We start from the raw sequence: 19708 nt of genomic DNA, 5'->3' as shown, positions 1-19708 counted from the left end.
TTTGAGTGTATTTCTGTGTTACGTTGACTGTTCTATTTATTATAAATTACTATGATTGCACATTGCACATTTAGATGGAAATGTAACGTAAAGAGATTTACTCCTCATACATGGGAAGGATGTAAGAAATAAAGTCAATTCAATTCAATATAATCACAAATTCTTCTGAAAATAGGCATTGTGCTAATGTAAGGATTACAACAGCTATCTATCTTAGGTCCTCACAAATAACAGAGTGACAAAGGATAAATCATCTGTTATGTTAAATAAAAGATTTATGTTGGCCAGTGCTGGGGTGAACTTGCTCTTCTCCCAATAAGTCCATGGGTTCCTTTAAGTTGAAACTGAGGCTCATTTCACTGTTTTGTCTAAAGGACAGCATCTCCAACAATGCAGTATTTCTTTATTATTAGTAGTCATAGTCACAGTCATAGTCATACTTTATTGATCCCGGGGGAAATTGGTTTTTCGTTACAGTTGCACCATAAATAATAAATAGTAATAGAACCATAAATAGTTAAATAGTAATATGTAAATTATGCCAGTAAATTATGAAATAAATCCAGGACCAGCCTATTGGCTCAGGGTGTCTGACCTTCCAAGGGAGGAGCTGTAAAGTTTGATGGCCACAGGCAGGAATGACTTCCTATGACGCTCTGTGTTGCATCTCGGTGGAATGAGTCTCTGGCTGAATGTACTCCTTGCCCACCCAGTACATTATGTAGTGGATGGGAGACATTGTCCAAGAAGGCATGCAACTTGGACAGCATCCTCTTTTCAGACACCACCGTCAGAGAGTCCAGTTCCATCCCCACAACATCACTGGCCTTACGAATGAGTTTGTTGATTCTGTTGGTGTCTGCTACCCCAGCATACAACAGCAAACATGATAGCACTGGCCACCACGGACTCGTAGAACATCCTCAGCATCGTCCAGCAGATGTTAAAGGACCTCAGTCTCCTCAGGAAATAGAGACGGCTCTGACCCTTCTTGTAGACAGCCTCAGTGTTCTTTGACCAGTCCAGTTTATTGTCAATTCGTATCCCCAGGTATTTGTAATCCTCCACCATGTCCACACTGACCCCTGGATGGAAACAGGTGTCACCAGTACCTTAGCTCTCCTCAGGTCTACCATCAGCTCCTTAGTCTTTTTCACATTAAGCTGCAGATAATTCTGCTCACACCATGTGACAAAGTTTCCTACCGTAGCCCTGTTCAGCAAGGGAGATCAGCCTGATCTCCCTTGCTGATGCATCCAACTATGGCAGAGTCATCCGAAAACTTCTGAAGATGACAAGACTCTGTGCAGTAGTTGAAGTCCGATGTGTAAATGGTGAAGAGAAAGGGAGACAAGACAGTCCCCTGTGGAACCCCAGTGCTGCTGATCACTCTGTCGGACACACAGTGTTGCAAGCACACATACTGTGGTCTGCCAGTCAGGTAATCAGGAATCCATGATACCAGGGAAGCATCCACCTGCATCGCTGTCAGCTTCTCCCCCAGCAGAGCAGGGCGGATGGTGTTGAACGCACTGGAGAAGTCAAAAAACGTGACCCTCACAGTGCTCGCTGACTTGTCCAGGTGGGCGTAGACACGGTTCAGCAGGTAGACGATGGCATCCTCAACTCCTGGTCGGGGCTGGTAAGCGAACTGGAGGGGATCTAAGTATGGCCTGACCATAGGCTGGAGCAGCTCCAGAACAAGTCTCTCCAGGGTCTTCATGATGTGTGAGGTCAATGCCACCGGTCTGTAGTCATTGAGGCCGCTGGGGCGCGGCGTCTTCGGCACAGGGGCGAGGCAGGACGTCTTCCACAGTACAGGAACCCTCCAGAGCCTCAGGCTCATGTTGAATACATGGCGAAGTACTCCACATAGCTGAGGGGCACAGGCTTTGAGCACCCTAGTACTGACACCATCTGGTCCTGCAGCCTTGCTTGGGTGGAGACATTTCAGCTGTTTTCTCACCTGTTCAGCTGTGAAGCCCACGGTGGTGGTTTTGTGTGGGGAAGGGGTATAATCATGAGAGCAGGGTGGGGGACTGTGAGGAGGGGTAGGAGGGGAGAGTGGAATATGTGTTGGTTGGGGGCCGACAACAGATGGCTCATGTGGGGGATGGGCAGGGGCCACAGTGTCAAATCTGTTAAAGAACAGGTTAAGTTCATTGGCCCTGTCCACACTGCCTTCAGCTCCTCTGTTGCTAGTTTGCTGGAACCCAGTGATGGTCCTCATCCCCCTCCAGACCGCTCTCATGTTGTTCTGCTGGAGTTTCCACTCAAGGTTCCTCCTGTACCTGTCTTAAGCCTCCCTGATCCTGGCTTTCAGGTCCCTCTGTATTGCCCTCAGCTCCTCCCTATTTCCATCTCTAAACGCCCTCTTCTTAGCGTTCAGGATGTCCTTAATGTCCTTTGTCACCCATGGCTTGTTATTTGAATAACAAAGGACAGTTCTTGTCGGAACATTGCAGTCCACACAGAAATTAATGTAATCAGTGATGCATTCTGTGAGCCCATCAATATCCTCCCCATGTGGCTCACAGAGTGCCTGCCAGTCTGTCACCTCAAAACAACCCTGGAGCGCCTCATAAGCCTCCTCCGACCATTTCCTCACTGTCCTCGAGGTTGCAGGTTTACTCTTCACCAGAGGCACGTAGCAGGGTTTTAGATGCACCAGGTTGTGATCTGACCTTCCCAGTGGGGGGAGGGGAGAGGAGCTGTATGCATCCCTAACGTTAGCGTACATCAAATCCAGAGTCCTCTCCCCTCTGGTTGTACAGCTCACATACTGCGTGAAGTTGGGCAGTGTTCTAGCCATGGTAACCTGGTTGAAGTCACCTGAGATGGTAATGTGGGCACTCGGATGCTGGGTTTGTAATCTGGCTATGACGGTGTAAATGATGTTACATGCCGACGTCGGGTTGGCAGAGGGAGGGATGTAGACAACAACCACAATTACATGCGTAAAGAAGGGCACCTGCAGGACTGTTAACCATTATCTTCTTCCTCAGAGCCAAACATAGTCACACAAGCATGAAAATGGTCCCTTCAGCCCAACTGGCCCATGCTGACCAAGGTGCCCTGATCTAAGCTAGTTGCAGTTGCCCATATTTGGCCATATGCCTCTGAACCTCTGAACTTTTCCTGTCCATACAGCTGTCCAAGTACCTTATAACTGTCATCAATGTGCTTAGCTTAACCACTTTCTCTGGCAGCTCATTCCATATATTGACCACCCACTGGGTGAAAAAATTGCATGTTACACTCCCCCCTCCTCACCTTTAACCTGTGTGCTCTAGTACTTGATTCTCAAATTTTGAATCAAGATGCAGTGAAATTTATAAATGGAAGAGGTCTTAGTGGTGTAACTGCATTTTGAAGAGGAAAAGTTCCTTTGAGTGTTTTGTCATCAGAAGGCTGGCACACAGTCACTATGGTCACGATTACAGACTATGCCATTTATAACCTTGTTTTGATCGTTTGAGGGAGATGATCCTGCATGAGTAGTTTAAATAGAAATTCAATGCACATTCAAATACAGTGGCAACAATATGTTTAAGAGCTTTGAAAAGTAAGGAAGGCAGGAGAGAGTATATAAATTGCAAATGATGTAGTTTTTCCATTTGATTGGGATTCTGAGAGGGAGAACAGTATTTGGGGAGATACATAGAATAACTTAAGTGGCAGCTGGCATGAGAACTATGAAGAGAAGTTACCAGCAGTCACGTGAGGAAAGTAGTAGGTGCTCGCTATCACAAACCAACTAGTTTGGAAGAGGGAATGGGAGAGAAATAGGACAATGGATGGAGGGCAGATCTGGGGGAAAGGCTTATAAGGGAAGGGAGCTGAGAGAAAAATGTCTCTGTGCTATCATGGTTGGGCAGAAACACTTTTAGTAATAATTCTGACTAAATAGTCTCATTATATAACTAATGAAACCCAAGATAAACTAATATAACCAACAATAATAAGCACAAGAGATTCTACAGATGCTGTAAATCCAGAGTAACGCACACAAAATGCTGGAGGAACTCAGAAGGTCAGGCAGCATCCATGGAAAAGAATAAAGACAGCCAACAGTCATGTTTATTTTATGTTAAGTTGAAATTGGAATTAGTTTATTAGTGTCTGGTGGATTGGAGACCCTCAGTGATTGCCAGACCACTCACTGGTGAAGCTGGACTCTGGCAGCCGGTAAACATCCATTTCAGTGATCGGCTTCCACCGGGAACTTTCTATAGGCTTGGACCTCTGAGTGGTGAGAGGCCGCAGTATGAGTGAGATTGCAAGATGGACCTAGACCAGGCAGCATCAGTTTGGGTCAAGCAAGGAGAAGAGAGGGAAGGAGTGGAATGAGGGAATTATTTTTCTTTAGTTTATTCATTTTCTGGGATCTGGATGTCACAGCAAAGCCAGCGTTTATTGGCCACCCCTAGTTATTGACCTTCAAAGATGGGAGAGAGCCACCTTCTTGAACTGTTGCAGTCCTTCTGGTGAAGGTATCCCACAATATCCTTGGGCAGGAAGTTCCAGGACTTAAACACAGATGCAGGAATAGTGATATGTTTCTCACCAGGATGATACATGATGTGGAGGGAACCTAAAGAGAGTAGGTTCTCCTCCAGGTCCTCCTTGAAGGCAACTGTTGCAGGTTTAAGAGAGGTTGCCAGAGTAGCCAGGGTGAGCAACTATGCAGAATTTCTTATTTGCTACACACTGCAGCTACAATGTACCAGTAACGAATGGAATGAATGTTTATGGTGGTAGATTGAACACCAATCAAAGGACAGACTTTGTCCTGGATCCTGCTGTGTTTCCTGAGAGATGTTGCCTCATCAAGGCACGTTACGAGTATTCCATCAATCCTGACCTTGAAGTGCCAGGAGGTGAGTTATTCAGTAATGGACACCCAGCTTCTGACTTATCTTGTAGTCACAATATCTATGTGGCTAGTCCATTTGAATTTCTGGTCAAAGGTAAGACACAGGTTATTAATTTTGGGAGGCTTGTGATGGTAAGGCATTGAATGACAAGAATGGTGGTCAGCCTCTCTTATTTAAGATAGTCACTGCCAAACACATTGTAGCACCAATGTTGCTCGTCAGTTATCAGGCCAAGACTGCATTGCGTCTAGTTTTTGATAAATGCAGGCCTGGGGTGCTTCCTTTCACTAATGCAGCTGAACACTGTGCAGTCATCACTAAACATATCCATTTACCTCACATCAAGTCAAGTCAAGTCACTTTTTATTGTCATTTCGACCATAACTGCTGGTATAGTATGCAGTAAAAACGACACAACGTTTTTCAGGACCATGGTGCTACATGAACAACACAAAAACTGCACTGAGCTACGTAAAACAACACAAAAACTACACTAGACTACAGACCTACCCAGGACTGCATAAAGTGCACAAAACAGTGCAGGTATTACAATAAATAATAAACAAGACAATATGCACAGTCACATCACCGATAAAGCTGAGGGAAATCGTTAGGCTAAGCACACTGCTGTGAGGGGAATTGAAAATCAAAATCATCAGAAGCTTGAAGTATGAAATAAAAGCAGAAAATGCCGGAAATTTTTAGCAAATCAGGAAGCATCCAGAGAGAGCAAAAGAATGAACATTTTAGCGCTGATGAAGGGTTTTCAATCTAAAACAGTATCTCTTTCTCTTGCCATAGGTGCTGGCTGGCCTGCTGAAGTTTAATATATTTAATTTTATTTTATTTTAGAGATACAGCACAGTAACAGGCCCTTCTGGACCAATGAGTCTGCGCTGTCCAATTACACCGATGTGATTTATTAACTTGCAAACCCATATAATGTGGAATGTGGGAGGAAACTGGAGCACCCAGAGCACACCCACATGGACACAGGGGAAATGTAGAAACTCCTTACAGACGACGGTGGAATTGAATCCGGGTTCACTGCCTCTGCAACAACACTATGCTAACTGCTACACTATCACACTGTCCTAACATTTTCTGTTTTGTTCCTCCAGTGATTCTCTAGGACTGGGTGGGTTGTCCTTCAAAAGTCACACCCCTTTTCCTTCATACAAAACATGACTGCAACCTTTGAAGTGTGCCCATTGACTTGAGTTTTATTGGAGCTCTTTAACATCACAATCAGACAAATACTACCTGATGTCAAAGGACATCACCCTCAGCATTGCCCACGTTTGGTTCAAGGCTGTGATGATGTTTGCAATCAAGTGGTCCTAGAAAAATCTAAACTAGACATCAGTGAGCAAGTTAATGAAGACTCAGTGCCATTTGACAGCACTGTCCCAGCATCTGCTGATTGAGAGAATACTTACCAGGTGTCAATTAGCCAGGTTTGACTTCTTCTATTTTCTTATAATGAGAAAGATGTGCAGCTTGGAAGTACTTTTTGGCTAACTTTGGGAGAGCATTTGGAAAAGGTTATGTTTAGTGTTATGTGCTTTAGTGAAAATCAAATCTTGGCAGTTTTAAAAGCCTGTTTTTCCCTCCAGATATTGCAAAACAAAACTTTAGCTTTTTGCAGCCTTTTGAGGCAACCTCACTCACGTTATATTGGGAGGGCTTTGTCCACAGCAGTGGGAGGGGTGAAATATTAGATGACGGGTATTTGCCAGTAACTGGTCTACCACATTGAAGCCAAAGTACCACAGCTCCTATTTTGAGTGGCAAACATTGGTGAGGTAATATTTTCCACAGTTTTACCCCCAACTTTGTCAACTATTATCTGCAGTTTGGTTGAAGCTTCCAGTTATATTTGTTCTATAATAGTTTAGTTTTGATGCAAGCTCTATATAAAGTACTATTTAACTTCCACGTGATTGGCTGGACAACATACCAAATCTGGTCCTAGGAATTCAAAAAAAGCCTAAAATAATTTTCATTTACATCATTTCACACCCAGTCTGTACTTATCTTTTCTTGGTGCCTCTATATGGCACAGCATCTCACCATTTCAACTCTAATTTTACCATGTATCATGGATGTTTGGCAAATGGAAATCACAGACACAGAAATGTCCAACATTTCAAGATACAGGATTGAATGCAGCAAAGTGGTTAATTTGGCATGGTGTTTGTTACTGATTTTGTGCGGAAACGTGAAATAGAATTTCACTTCAGTGCATTGCCTGGGTAAGTCTAAAATGCCAACACCCAGGACATCATCCAGTAACCACTTTATTCTGTAGCAACAATCATTAATGACAAAAACCACGAGAATGTGTCAGAATATTTCACACCCAATAGGTCCAGCTAAATTTTTTCTTAATATGCAGATATGGGAGCATAATTAACTGTACCTTTAACTTTCTTGCCAATCAAAAATCTACCAATATCTGCCTTAAATACACCCAGTGGCTTGACTTCCACAGTCCTTTGTGGCAACAAATTTACCGTCTCACAACCCTCATATCATTTTTAAAAGGTCATTCTTTATTCCGAGACTCTGACCTTGGATCCTCGACTCTGAATAACGGCAACATCCTCTCCGCTCTATCAAGGCTTTTCAGTATCCTGTAGTATGAAATCCCCAATCATCCTTCTGAATTCTATTAAGTACAGGCCATAGATATCAAACACTCCTCATACATTAAGTCTTTCATTCCTGTGTCATTTTTGCAAACATCCTCTGGACCCTCTCCAGGACCTGCATCTCCTTCCTTAGATAAGGTGCCCAAATCTGCTCACAATATTCCAATGTGTTCCAACTCCTTATAATCCTTGAGATCATGTCAATTGCTCCAGGCGATGGTCTAAAACTGGCTTGTGTCTCCGGAAGGATCTTCTCGGCTAAAGGCTTGAGCCAGTTGTTCATGATATGGGTGAGGGTCTTTCCTGCTGTTGCTAACAGGGAAATTCCACGATCGTTTCCGCATTCGGATCGATCGCCTTTCCTTTTGTAGATGGTAACGATTGCTGAGTCTCTAAAGTCTGCTGGTACATCTTCATTTATCCAGATCTTGACCTGTCTTGAATGCGGAAAAACTTTCAAAGCCAAGGTTGGACTCATAAGCCACTTGAGAGCCCATAAGTAGATCAACTGAACGAAGACCATCATCCTCGACCTTGAGGGATAGCCACGACGAAACCTTGAGCAGTATATCCTTGATTATATATTCTAGTCCTCTCGAAATGAATCCTAACTTTGCATTTGCCTTCATTAACTACAACCTTAACCTGAAAGTTAGCCTTGATGGAATCCTAAACTAAGACTCCCAAATCTCTTTGAATCAGAATTAGAATTATTATCATTGACTTAGATGACATGAAATTTGTAACACCTCTGATTTCTGAATTCTCTTTCCATTTAGAAAATAGTCTACACCTTTACTTTTCCTGCCAAATCACATAACCCCACACTTCCATACACTGCATTCCATCTACCATTTCTTTGCTCACTCTCCCAACTTGCCCAAATTCCTTTGCAAATTCCCTGTCTCAATGACATTACTTAACCTTCCACGTATTTTGGTATCATCTGCAAGCCTGGCCACAATGCCATCAGTTCCCTCATCCAGATCAATAATTTATGTAGTGAAAAGTTGAAGATCCAACTTTATCTTCTTGCAATGCCAACAAGTCCCCATTTAGTTAAAATAGAAAATCACCCTGATATAAAGAGAGATAAAGAGCTTAGCTTTATTTGTCACATGTACATTGAAACATATAGTGAACTGTGTTGTTTTTGCATCAGGTCAAATCAGCGAGGATTGTGCTGGGCAGCTTGCGAGTGTTGCTATGCTTTCAGTGCCAACATAACATGTCCACTGTACATCTTTGAAATGTGAAAGGAAACTGGAGCACATGGAGGAGGCCCATACAATCTTGGGAAGATGTGCAAATTCCTTACAGACAGTGGTAGGATTCGAACCCCTACCCAATATTTTTTTCCCAATGTATTTATTTATAATAGGAATCGAGCTATCTGTGAAATAGTAAATCAGAGTTTTGGGGTTGGTGTTGCTGAGCCACGTCTTTGGGATGTTGGGAAAATCCACATAGAGAAAATGCAAACTCCACTCAGACAGTATGCAAGATCAGCATTGAACCTGGGTGCCTAGAACTATGAGGCAGCAGCTCTGTTAGTTGTACCAATGTGCTGCCCTTGGCAAGCAGTGGGCCGATCCTGCCTCATAGGATGCTAACCAATATTTTGGATCCATTCGTTTTATTAGATACAACATTTATAAATAACAATCCAAATATGAAAAGCAGATTTGAGACATCTCACTTACCGGTACCTTTAGCTTAAAATCATCTCGACTGAACCTCAGGTTAAGATCAGAGATTGCTCTCTGAAAGATTCCTGAAGGCCGAAGTACGAGAACTAATTGAAGGTTTCCTGGAAATGTTCCCTAGAATAAGAAAAAAAAGAGTGGTCAACTTAATTCCCTAAAAATTCTCTTCTGAAGAGTGATGTAGGCAATTGTTGTAAGGCCATGAATTGTGGTTCACTGGATGGTTATTTTTCCAGTGCTGTAATTCATTTCATTCTGGGGGGAGGGGAAGAACAACTGTGATAACTTCCAAGTCAAATGAAACACTTTGGAAATTTGACTGAGCATTCCTGATTATCCCATGCTGACAACATGATTTCCACATTACTTATGGCAGGATATAGTAGCCCCTATTGAAAGAAGGCTTCCAGAGGCAAGACGTATATCAACAATGGAAAGTTTTTCCCAACACAACTCAACCCCCCGTTCAGACTTTTATTTCAGACTGCTGACTTTAATTCTAATGGTACTGCCGCCTTTAAATTTGAAATTCAGTTGGAGCACAAGAGGGGAGCAGCCATTTTGTTTTGGCTGGATTTTTTTCAGGCGGACTGAAGCACACTTACATAATCATGTGTTGTCTTTCCTTTGTTTACACCATCGTAAGTCATTGTCTGTAAGCTTTGGCTTAGTTCTTAAAGGACAGTGCTATCTGTGTACTTCCTGCACAAGAAGAGCAGTACACCTCCTGTCCTACTCCCCACGACCTCTCTCACAAAGCTTCCCCGACACCCCTTTCCCCTCCAAACTCCAGTCAGGCCCACAACTGATGGTTATTTGTTTTAACAATGTGCTGGGATGGCTGACTTTTTCCATGTGCACAATAGTGCACACAGAGGTGTGTGTGTGTGTGTGTGTGTGTGTGTGTGTGTGTGTACGTGCGTGTGGCCTCTGTTGGTCGTGGTCGACCATGGGTACTGCGTCCCTGGTAGTCACTGGTTTGTCGAGCAGCCTCGACTGTGGCTATTGAGACCGATCCTGGAACGGCAGACTCTGGCACAGTTGCTGCATGTGTAGGGCGTTGTGGAATTTTGTCTGCTGTCCGCTGTGCTCTCCGTTTAGCTCTCCGCTCCTCTCACTGACTCAGGATCACTCTTTCGCCTTGCTGTAGGTGTTGCTGAAGAGTACCTCGTCATTTGTTGCGGTGATCTGCTGTATCCTCCCAGCACTCTGTGCTGATTTTTAAGGCTTTCATGTCGCGCTTGCAGAGCTCCTTGAAGCGAAGTTGGGGTCTACCAATGTTCCCCTTGCCTGTTGTTAGTTCTCCATAGAGGATGTCCTTTGGCAGTCTATCACCCTTCATACAACAGACGTGGCCCAGCCAGCGTGTCTGCGTTGTCTTAAAAGCATGAACATTGTGGGAAGTCCAGCGCAGGAGAGGACCTCAGATTTTGGAACTTTATCTCTCCAGGTGGTGCCGAGGATGCAGCGAAGGCTTTGCAGGTGAAAGCTATTGAGTTTCCTCTCCTGCTTGGAGTAGATGGTCCAAGTCTCGCTACCATACAGGAGGATGCTGATAATGCATGCATTGTACACAGCAGTCTTGGTCTTTGTAGCGAGTTTCGGATTTTCCCAGACCCATGAGGAGAGTCCAGTAAGGATCAATGCTGCTTTGCCACTACGCCTATTGATTTCAGCATCAAGGGAGAGATGTCGCTAATGGTCGCCCCCAAGTATGTGAACTCGTGGACCACTTCTAGATCGTAATTGTCGATGGTAATGACTGGTGTCTCCACTACGTTCTGAGCAAGGACGTGTTTTCTTTAGGCTGATGGTAAGCCTGAAGTCCTTGCATGCCTTAGAGAAGTGGTCCATGAGTGTTTGTAGTTGCTGTTTGGTGTGCGAGGTTATAGCAGCATCATCGGCAAAGTGCATTAAGATCTTTCACACCTTTGTTCTTGCTCTCAGGTGTGGAGGGTTGAACGGCCGCCCATCAGACCTGGTGTGCATGTAGATGCCTTCTGTCGCTATCCCAAACACGTGCTTCAATAGCAGAGAGAAGAAAATGCTGAATATGTTGGGGCCAACACGCATCCTTGTTTGACTCCACTACGAATAGCAAAGGGTTCTGATGAGCTGCCATCGTACTAAACAGTAGTCCTCATGTCGTCATGGAACAACTTGATGATACTTTGGAGTTTCGAGGGACAGCCGATCTTGAGGAGAATCTGAAAGAGCCCATCCCTGCTGACAAGGTTGAAAGCCTTGGTCAACTCGATGAAAGCAACATAGAGGAGTTTCTGTTGTTCCCTGCTCTTCTCCTGGAGTTGACGGAGTGAGAAAACCATGTCGACAGTTGACTTCCGTGCGCGAAAACCACATTGGGACTTAGGGTAGACCTGTTCTGCCAGAGTCTATAGATGTGCTAGAGTTACACGAGCAAAGACTTTGCGGACAATACTCAGGAAGGAGATACCCCTGTAGTTGTTGCAGTCAGTCCTATCACCCAATGTTCTTGTACAAAGTGATGATTTTGGAGTCGCGCATATCTTGTGGTACGGCTCCTTCCTTCCAGCACTGACAGAGGACCTTGTGTAAAGGTTGGAGGAGTGAGCTCTTGCAGTGTTTGATCGGGTCTGGAGGAATCCAATCATTGCCAGGAGCTTTCCCTAGGGCCAGACTGTCGATTGCCTTGCTGAGGTCCTCAATGGTTGGTTTTGAGTCGAGTTCTTCAATGACTGGTAGACAATCGATGGCATCAATGGCTGAGCTAACAACAACATTTTCCCTCCTTCTTGATACCGTCATATATTGATCTGATGTTACCTGTCACAGCTGCTGTCTGAATGTCCTCACTGAGCTGGAGCCAGTACTCATTTGCGCACTGCCTTGCAGTCTGTTGCACTTTGCTTCTAGCAGCTCGAAGTGCCTGGAGTGTTTGGTTGGATGGTGAGCACTTGTACTCTGTGAGAGCTGCACGCTTGGCTTCAATGACAGGAGTCATGATGTTGGACTTTGCCTCAAACCAGTCACTGCTCTTCCTTCCAAAGATAGAGAGTGCTGATTCGCGGATGGTGTCGCGAAGGTATGACCATTGTTCTGTTGCAGTATCTCCTTGTGAGGAGGTAGTCATAGCACCCTGTACTGACTTGGCAAACTGGTCAGCCTCTTCTGACTCTTTCATCTCTGTTGTGTTGATGCAAAGTTTTCCAGTTTGTTCGGAGTGGTGGATTTTTTTCGGACGTAGTCTGATCTTGCAGCATACTAAAGCATGATCCGTATCACAGTCTGTACTGTGGTATGAGCGGGTGATTAGTACAGAGTTGATGAAAGAGCGCCTGGTGATGATCATGTCTAGTTGGTGCCCGTGTTTAGACCATTGATGTTGCCATGAGACCTGTACTGCGACTTCGTCTGAAAGTAGGAGTTAGTTACACACAGGCTGTGGTAGAAGACGTTGCCCATTATCATTTATTTTGCCAATTCTAAAGTGGCCAAGACAAGACAGCCAGGAATCGTTATTGGCTCCCATTCTGACGTTGAAGTCACCAAGAAGAACCAAGTGCTCATCACTGGGAATATTCCTGACAACAGCTTCTAATTTGTTGTAGAACATGTCTTTTGCCTCAGCCGTGGAGTTCAAGGTAGGGGCAAACTGGGCCATGACTGGTGAGTAGGCAGAGAGTCATAAGTCGTTCTGATCCATTTTCTGGTGGCTCCACCATTTGCAACAAGGAGTTCCTAATGGCAAAACCCACTCCATGTTCGCAGGGCTCGTCTTGGTTCTTTCCCTGCCAGAAAAATGTGTCATCCCTTTCCTTCAGTGTACCTGAATCCACCAAACGTGTTTCTTGTAGGGCAGCTATATCTACCTTGAGCCTTAGTAGCTCATTGTTAATGACCGCTATTTCTCCTGCATCTTCGATATCCTTGAGGTTTTGGTCAAGTCCAGTCATCATTGTGCAGACATTCCAACATCCCAGCTTGAGGGGTGTTGTCTTATTCGATTTGTTTTCTTTCTTGTCTGGTGCAGTAGTTACAGTCAGCTCTTTGTGGAATAATCCATTATCCCCACGCACCCAATGAGGAAGACTGACTGTGACGTGACAGCACTTTATTGGCTGCCCAGCTTGAGGTGGGCGGTAGCTGTCCAGTGAAACACGATGGTCTCTCTCACCGTTGGAAGCAACCCCCGGCGCCATGCTCTACGCCAATGAAGCATTATGACTTATAACCGGTAACTGCTGCTTCCCATGTTTGTCCGACACTATAAAGCGAAGCTGGAGTGGTCTCTCCAAGGCGCAAGCCAGGGCAGAGTTGATATGGCGATCCGTCTGTTGCCTATGCAGTAGGACGCCCCCATGCTGATGATAGGTCCAAAGGAACGACGAAAGTCAGTAGGGGTTGGTGCCAGCAGCATCGCAGGAGTTGCCATGCCGGTGCTGGGTACAGCAGTCAACCACCTGCGGGACCTCAACTCCAGAGTAAACACAGAGGTAAGTGTGCACAAAATAATCATCAGCTATCTTATTCAGTAAATCTACCAATCTCTAATATCTCCAAAGATTTCCTAGGCCATAGTACTTAATGGTTCTTTAAGGTTGTAATAGCCAGGGTTGGTAATGAGGGACAAGCTATCATTACCTATTAAGTGCTCCCAATGACGTGCACCTCAATTAGCCTCTGACAACCAAGTCTAGTTCTCGGCCTTCACATCTGGCTTAGCTACTAAGGTCAGCAGAAGTGTTTCTACTGACAGGAGAAGGGCCAAAAGCTGGTTACTGCTGCCTTAAAACCAGTTGCTTTGGGAAGATGTGGCTCAGCAGTCATGGTTGGCAGCTCATCGAGGAGAAGGAAAGTTGATCTCAAACCTCCGCTGCCTTATGGCTATACCCACTCATGGGGAAGGCTTCAGGAGTAAACCCCAAGGAAAAAAAACTAGAGCTGTAGCTTCTAAGGCAGATGTACATGGAGTTCAATGTTGACTGGCAACTTCCGTGACACTGCTAATGTCAAACTGTGTCGGTCTCTGCCATTCTTTTCGGTTCATCAGTTGCGTGGAGAGGGGGAGCTTGCGACATGGGCAACAGCTTGCTCTCCATATCGTACTGCCCAAGCTTGCATATCTAGGCAGCTCGGATGCAACATCCATAGTTGACCTTGACTGACAAAGGCCTCACCCACTCAGTATATAATGCTGCCACGTTAGCCTAGTCTATTGGTTGATAAGAGGTTTGAATCAGAGACTAATTTGTGATCACAGGTTACAGTGCTTTTGGGTTTCTGAGTGCACAGAACAAACAAATTGTTATCAACTACTTCACCCTTCAAACATTCATGTCCCCTAAAAGTGCATAACCAATAAAAGTTTTGGGAAGAGTTGGTGACGCAAGGAATTTGGTGTCATAGAGTCATACAGCATGGAAACAAGCCCTTTGGCCCCTGCCCTATGCCAACTAAGATGCCTATCCAAGCTAGTCCCATTTGCTCATATTTTGCCCATTTCCTTCTCTTTCCTATCCATATACAGTAAATCTATCCAATTCTCTTTTAGGAGATAATTGTAACTGTCTCAAACACTTCCTCTGGTTGCTCCTTCCAAATATGCACCAGCTGCTGTCTTTAAAAAAAAGCTGCCACTTGAGTTCTTATTCAATCTTTCTCTTCTCATCCTAAAGCCATATGCTCCAGTGTTTCATTCCCTAACCTTAGGAAAAAGACAGTGCATTCACTGATTACATAATATAAAACCCTACAACGAGCAATGAGACAACTGAACAGTCACCTGGACTAGAAATTGGCCATAGCAATTGGCAATGCAGTGAGCCAAGGAATATTTCTTTTAAGTCCCATTGCTACAAACGTATCATTGTTCACGAGGCTCAGATAACTCACTGAGGCGACTGCCCTCTGCATCAGGGAACAGAGAGAGACCACAGGTCCAGGAAAGATCTGGGCTGAAGGGAAGAAGGTCAGGGGTGAGGGAAAGGGAAATCAAGGACACAAGAGATGGGACAGGTCATCAGAGTGTGGATCGGTTCGTAGGACGTGGTGGGTGGACAAGATTGATCTAAGGGCAGATTCTCTTCATGGCAGCCTCCACCGTTAGATTCAGTCAAAAATAGCTTGCATCTGCAAAGCATCCTGTTAACATATTCAGCAGGTTGGATCACTTCTGCTTATTCTTCGAAGTTTATGAACATTTACTTGGATTCTGACTCTTATCAGTCTCTCCCCAACCCCACAATTTTAGACAGTTGTTTCATATGGCAGGTGTTTTTCTCTTCACACTTCTTATTGGTTTTTGTCAAGCCACTCCCACTCCATCAGCTCGTGGCCACATCAATGGACCATGGCAAATACGTCTCGGAGCTCATTGAGTCTACTGTACTTCTCAAATACGGCAGACTCTGGACACCCTGAATGTGGGCCTTGTTATTCTGAGTGGTGACTGAGCCAACATATATTGAAAAGTTGGCTTGATTCATGATGAGATGTGGCCCAGAAGGGGCAAACACAAGTCTCTCCGTTCAGGAGCTGGGGATGGATCAATCTTCTTCTGGCATTTTGTCCACAACTATTCCAACATGGGTGGCCCTGAGTTGGTATCGCCTGCTGGAGTCCTTGAAGCATGCAAGCCTCCACACAATGTCAACATGTTGACCCAGGTCATGGAGGATTTTAGACAATGAGAGGTGAAGAGCATGAGACCTTAGAGGTATGAAGCTAAGGCAGAAAAGATAGTCCATTTCTCCACCAAGATCCTGGTGCCAGGAAATGGGAAACACTGACTCCTCCACTGGTCCCAGATCACTCACACCCAGCTGTTCTGGATTTAGACCAGACAGAAGCTTTCTTCACAAAATGGAAGTGTGGGATTTTCTCTTCAGAAGACTGTGGATGTTGAAGTTCGGGTGAAAATATCAAGACTGACATCAATCGACTCATTGAGCAAAATGTACAGAGTTACATTGCTAGAGGATTTCCTCAATCAGCTCCTCCTGGTGACCAGACAGATTTACCTCTCTGAGGGTGCAATAGGTATGACCTCCACCCCATGGCAACTCCAAGAGACTCCAGAGAGCAGCATCAACCAGTGCACATGGGCATTTATAAACTCTCAAAAGCCATAAGTCAAGAAGATCTTTTGTGCTTCTTTATCAAATTTGGCTGCCTCAGAAATGTATCTTTCATCGAAGTATGAGATCTGCAAATTTATCCAATAGAACCACAACAGACCAGCATCATAGAGCCAACAATTTATTCAACCATTCTTACCACAATGCCACACTTCATCATCAGCAAGATTTCTACTGGAGTGAGACTAACCTACAAGTTTGAAAGGAATCAATTCAGCTAACATCACCTCTGCTCCATAACCCACACCATTCCAATCCTGGCCAACAAGCTGCTTGTGTTGGTACATTTTCAGAGTCTAAGCTCTGAATCATTGCCACCATTGCCACTGAAGTGTACATGAGAATGGGCCTTACATAAAACAAAGGTTCTCTACTTCCTGCAAACTTCTGAGACCTGGACTTTCTCCTGGATGCTCTTCAAAGCTTTAGAAAGATACCAGCAATGTGTTCTCCTCAAAACCGTCCAAATCCAGGGCAGGATCAGTGCATCAATGTCAACATCCTCTCCTGGACCCAAAGCAAGGCTCTAGTTATGGTCGTTTGACTCCAATGGGCAGGCATAATACCAAAGTCCTGAAATAGATATTTTCCTTCAAGATCAAAAGATGTAAGATACACAATTTTATATCACAGTACATCCTAGATCAGTGTTTCCCAACCTTTTTTAGCCTAACACCCCCTAAAGCAATTTTGTACTTGCCAGCACTCCACACCCCCACCAAAGCACCGTCATACTTCCCAACATCCTCCCCCCCACCAAAACACCTTCATTCTTGCCAATGTCCTCCCCCCCACCAAAACATACTTGCCAATATCCTCCCCCCCACCACCAAAACACCTTCGTACTTGCCAACATCCTCCCCTTAGGTACAATATACTTTCCAGCGTCCCCATAGTGTAAAAAGCATGTCTACCATATACTAACATGAGAAAAATGGTTGTGCTTTAAATTTTCATTTGTCTTTAAATCTAGCTTACACAGTACCTGTCCACTGTACAGCAGCTTTGATATCAATGTGATCCTTGATCTTGATGGTTTTTAGCAAGAGTTGAAATATCTGGTTCAAGTTGTGACAGCAAAAGCCTTAATTCCCTACACATAGCAATGTCCAAGCGGTTTTTGTTTTTGTGAGTATGTGGTTCACTGCACTGAACCCTCTTCCCAACAAGGTAGGAGCTAGGACACGGAGGCTTCCATGTCATACATATGGGGGAGGGAAGGCATCTATAACAATGTCCAAACTTGTGCAAAGCACATTTACATTAAGTAGATCACATTGAGCACAGAAACATCAAATTAGGTGAAATGATTTCCAGCTCTGGAAACCCTTCATTGAAGGATTTATGTTTTGACATACAATGGCAATAAAAAGACCTAGAATGTGACTGTGCATTACAGTATTAAATAAAATCAGTGACTGCTGTCCCACTAGGGAGCAGATATGTTGAGGTGTGCCTGATCTCTAAGCTACATTTCCTGTCAGAGAGTAAAGAGTGGAACCCTGCATTGACCAAATGTTTTTGGAACTTTCATTCTTGAAATCAGCTTTGACAAGTACTATAGGTTTCCAAAGCAAAATGTCTGACCTGACCGCCAGCGACAAAACTCATTATCATAGACATCCTACTGATCAGCAAGCCACTCAAATCAGAATCAGGTTTAGTATCACCAGCATATATTGTAATATTTGTTGTTTTGTGGCAGAGCACTTAGTAATAAAAATATAAATTACAAGTATATTAAAACAATAATTAAATAAGTAGTGCAAAAACTGAGGGAAAAATATACTGAGGAAGTGTTCACGAGTTCATTGTCCATTCAGCGATCTGACGTCAGAGGGGAAGAAGCTGTTTGTGATACGTTGAGTGTGTGTCCTCAGGCTCCTGTACTCTTGCCTGATGGTAGCAATGAGAGGACATGTCCTAGATGATGGGGGTCCTTAATGATGGATGCCACCTTTCTGAGGCACTGCCTTTTGGAGATGTTCTTGATGCTGGGGAGGATAATGTCCATGATGGAGCTGGCTGAGTTTACAACTTTCTGCAGCATTTTTCGATCCTGTGCCGTGGCCCCTCCATACCAGACAGTGATGCAACCTGTTAGAATGCTCTCCATGATATATCTGTAGAAATTAGGGAGTGACCTTGGTGAGATACCAATTCTCCTTCAGCTCCGAATGAAATATAGCCACTGTTGTGTCTTCTGTGTAATTGTATCAATATGTTCCAACCCAGGATAGATCCTCAGAGATGTTGACACCCAGCAACTTGAAATTGCTTACCCTTTCCACTGCTGATCCCTCGTTGAGCATTGGCACAATCTCCCTTGAGTTCCCCTTCCTGAAGTCCACAATCATTTCCTTGGTCTTGCTGACGATGAGTGCCAGGTTATTGCTGCAATACCACTCCACCAGCTGATCTATCTCACTCCTGTATGCCTCCTCATCGCCAACTGAAATTCTGACAATTGTTGTGTCATCAGCAAATTTATTGACAGTATTTGAGCTACACCTAGCCACCTAGTCATGGGTGTAGAGAGAGTAGAGCAGTGGGCTAAGCACGCAACCTTGAGTTGCGCCATGTTGATTGTCATCGAGGAGGAGATGCTATTTCCAATCCACACGGACTGTGGTCTCCCAGTGAAGAAGTCAAGGATCCACTTGCAGAATGATGGACAGAGGCCCAGGGTTTGGAGTTTGTTGATTAGAACAGAGGGTATGATGGTGCTGAACATTGAGCAGAGGTCAATAAACAGCAGCCTGACATAAGTATTACTAATGTGCAGGTGATCCAAGGGCGAGTGGAAAGCCAGTGAGATTGCATCTGCTCTATGTCTATTGTGGCATCAGACAAACTGCAGCAGGTCCAGGTCCTTGCTTAGTCAGGAGTTGGAGTTGATTCTAGCCATGTCCAACATCTCCAAGCACTTTGTCACAGTAGATGTGAGTGCCACTGGGTGATGGTCACTGAGGCAGCTCACCCTGTTCTTCTTGGTATGATTATCTTCACCCTCTTGAAGCAGGTGGGAACCTCTGACTGCGGCAGTGAAAACATGACGATGCCTTTGATCACTCCAGCCAATGGCTTGGCACAGCTTTCAGAGCCCTGCCAGATACACCATCAGGGCCTGACCCCGCAAGGGTTCACTCTGTTGAAAAATGTTCTTATGTTGGTCTCTGAGATAGAATCACAGGGTCACCAGATGCTGCAGAGATTTACATAGATGTAGTTTTATTCTCCTTTTCAAAGCGTGCATAAAAGGCATTGAGTTCATCCATGAGTGAAGCACCACAGCCATTCATGATGTTAGGTTTCACTTTGAAGAAAGCAATGGCCTGTGAACTCTGTCAGAG

The 19708-nt window shown here is 44.5% G+C and overlaps 1 protein-coding gene across 9 annotated transcripts in view; it reads right to left on the bottom strand.

The window, feature by feature from the left end:
* mcf2la (mcf.2 cell line derived transforming sequence-like a) overlaps positions 1-19708 on the bottom strand; it is a 307378-nt gene that overhangs the window by 139002 nt on the left and 148668 nt on the right. For all 9 annotated transcript variants that reach the window (XM_063051229.1, XM_063051230.1, XM_063051232.1 and 6 more), the window contains one exon: positions 9235-9354. In XM_063051229.1, coding sequence (XP_062907299.1) covers positions 9235-9354 — 120 coding nt within the window. The remainder of the gene's footprint in view (positions 1-9234; positions 9355-19708) is intronic.

This window comes from Mobula hypostoma, chromosome 6 (assembly GCF_963921235.1).
Source record: "Mobula hypostoma chromosome 6, sMobHyp1.1, whole genome shotgun sequence".
Lineage (NCBI taxonomy): Eukaryota > Metazoa > Chordata > Chondrichthyes > Myliobatiformes > Myliobatidae > Mobula > Mobula hypostoma.
Note: the sequence above shows the minus strand (reverse complement) of the source record. Positions and strands in the feature narration are given on the sequence as shown.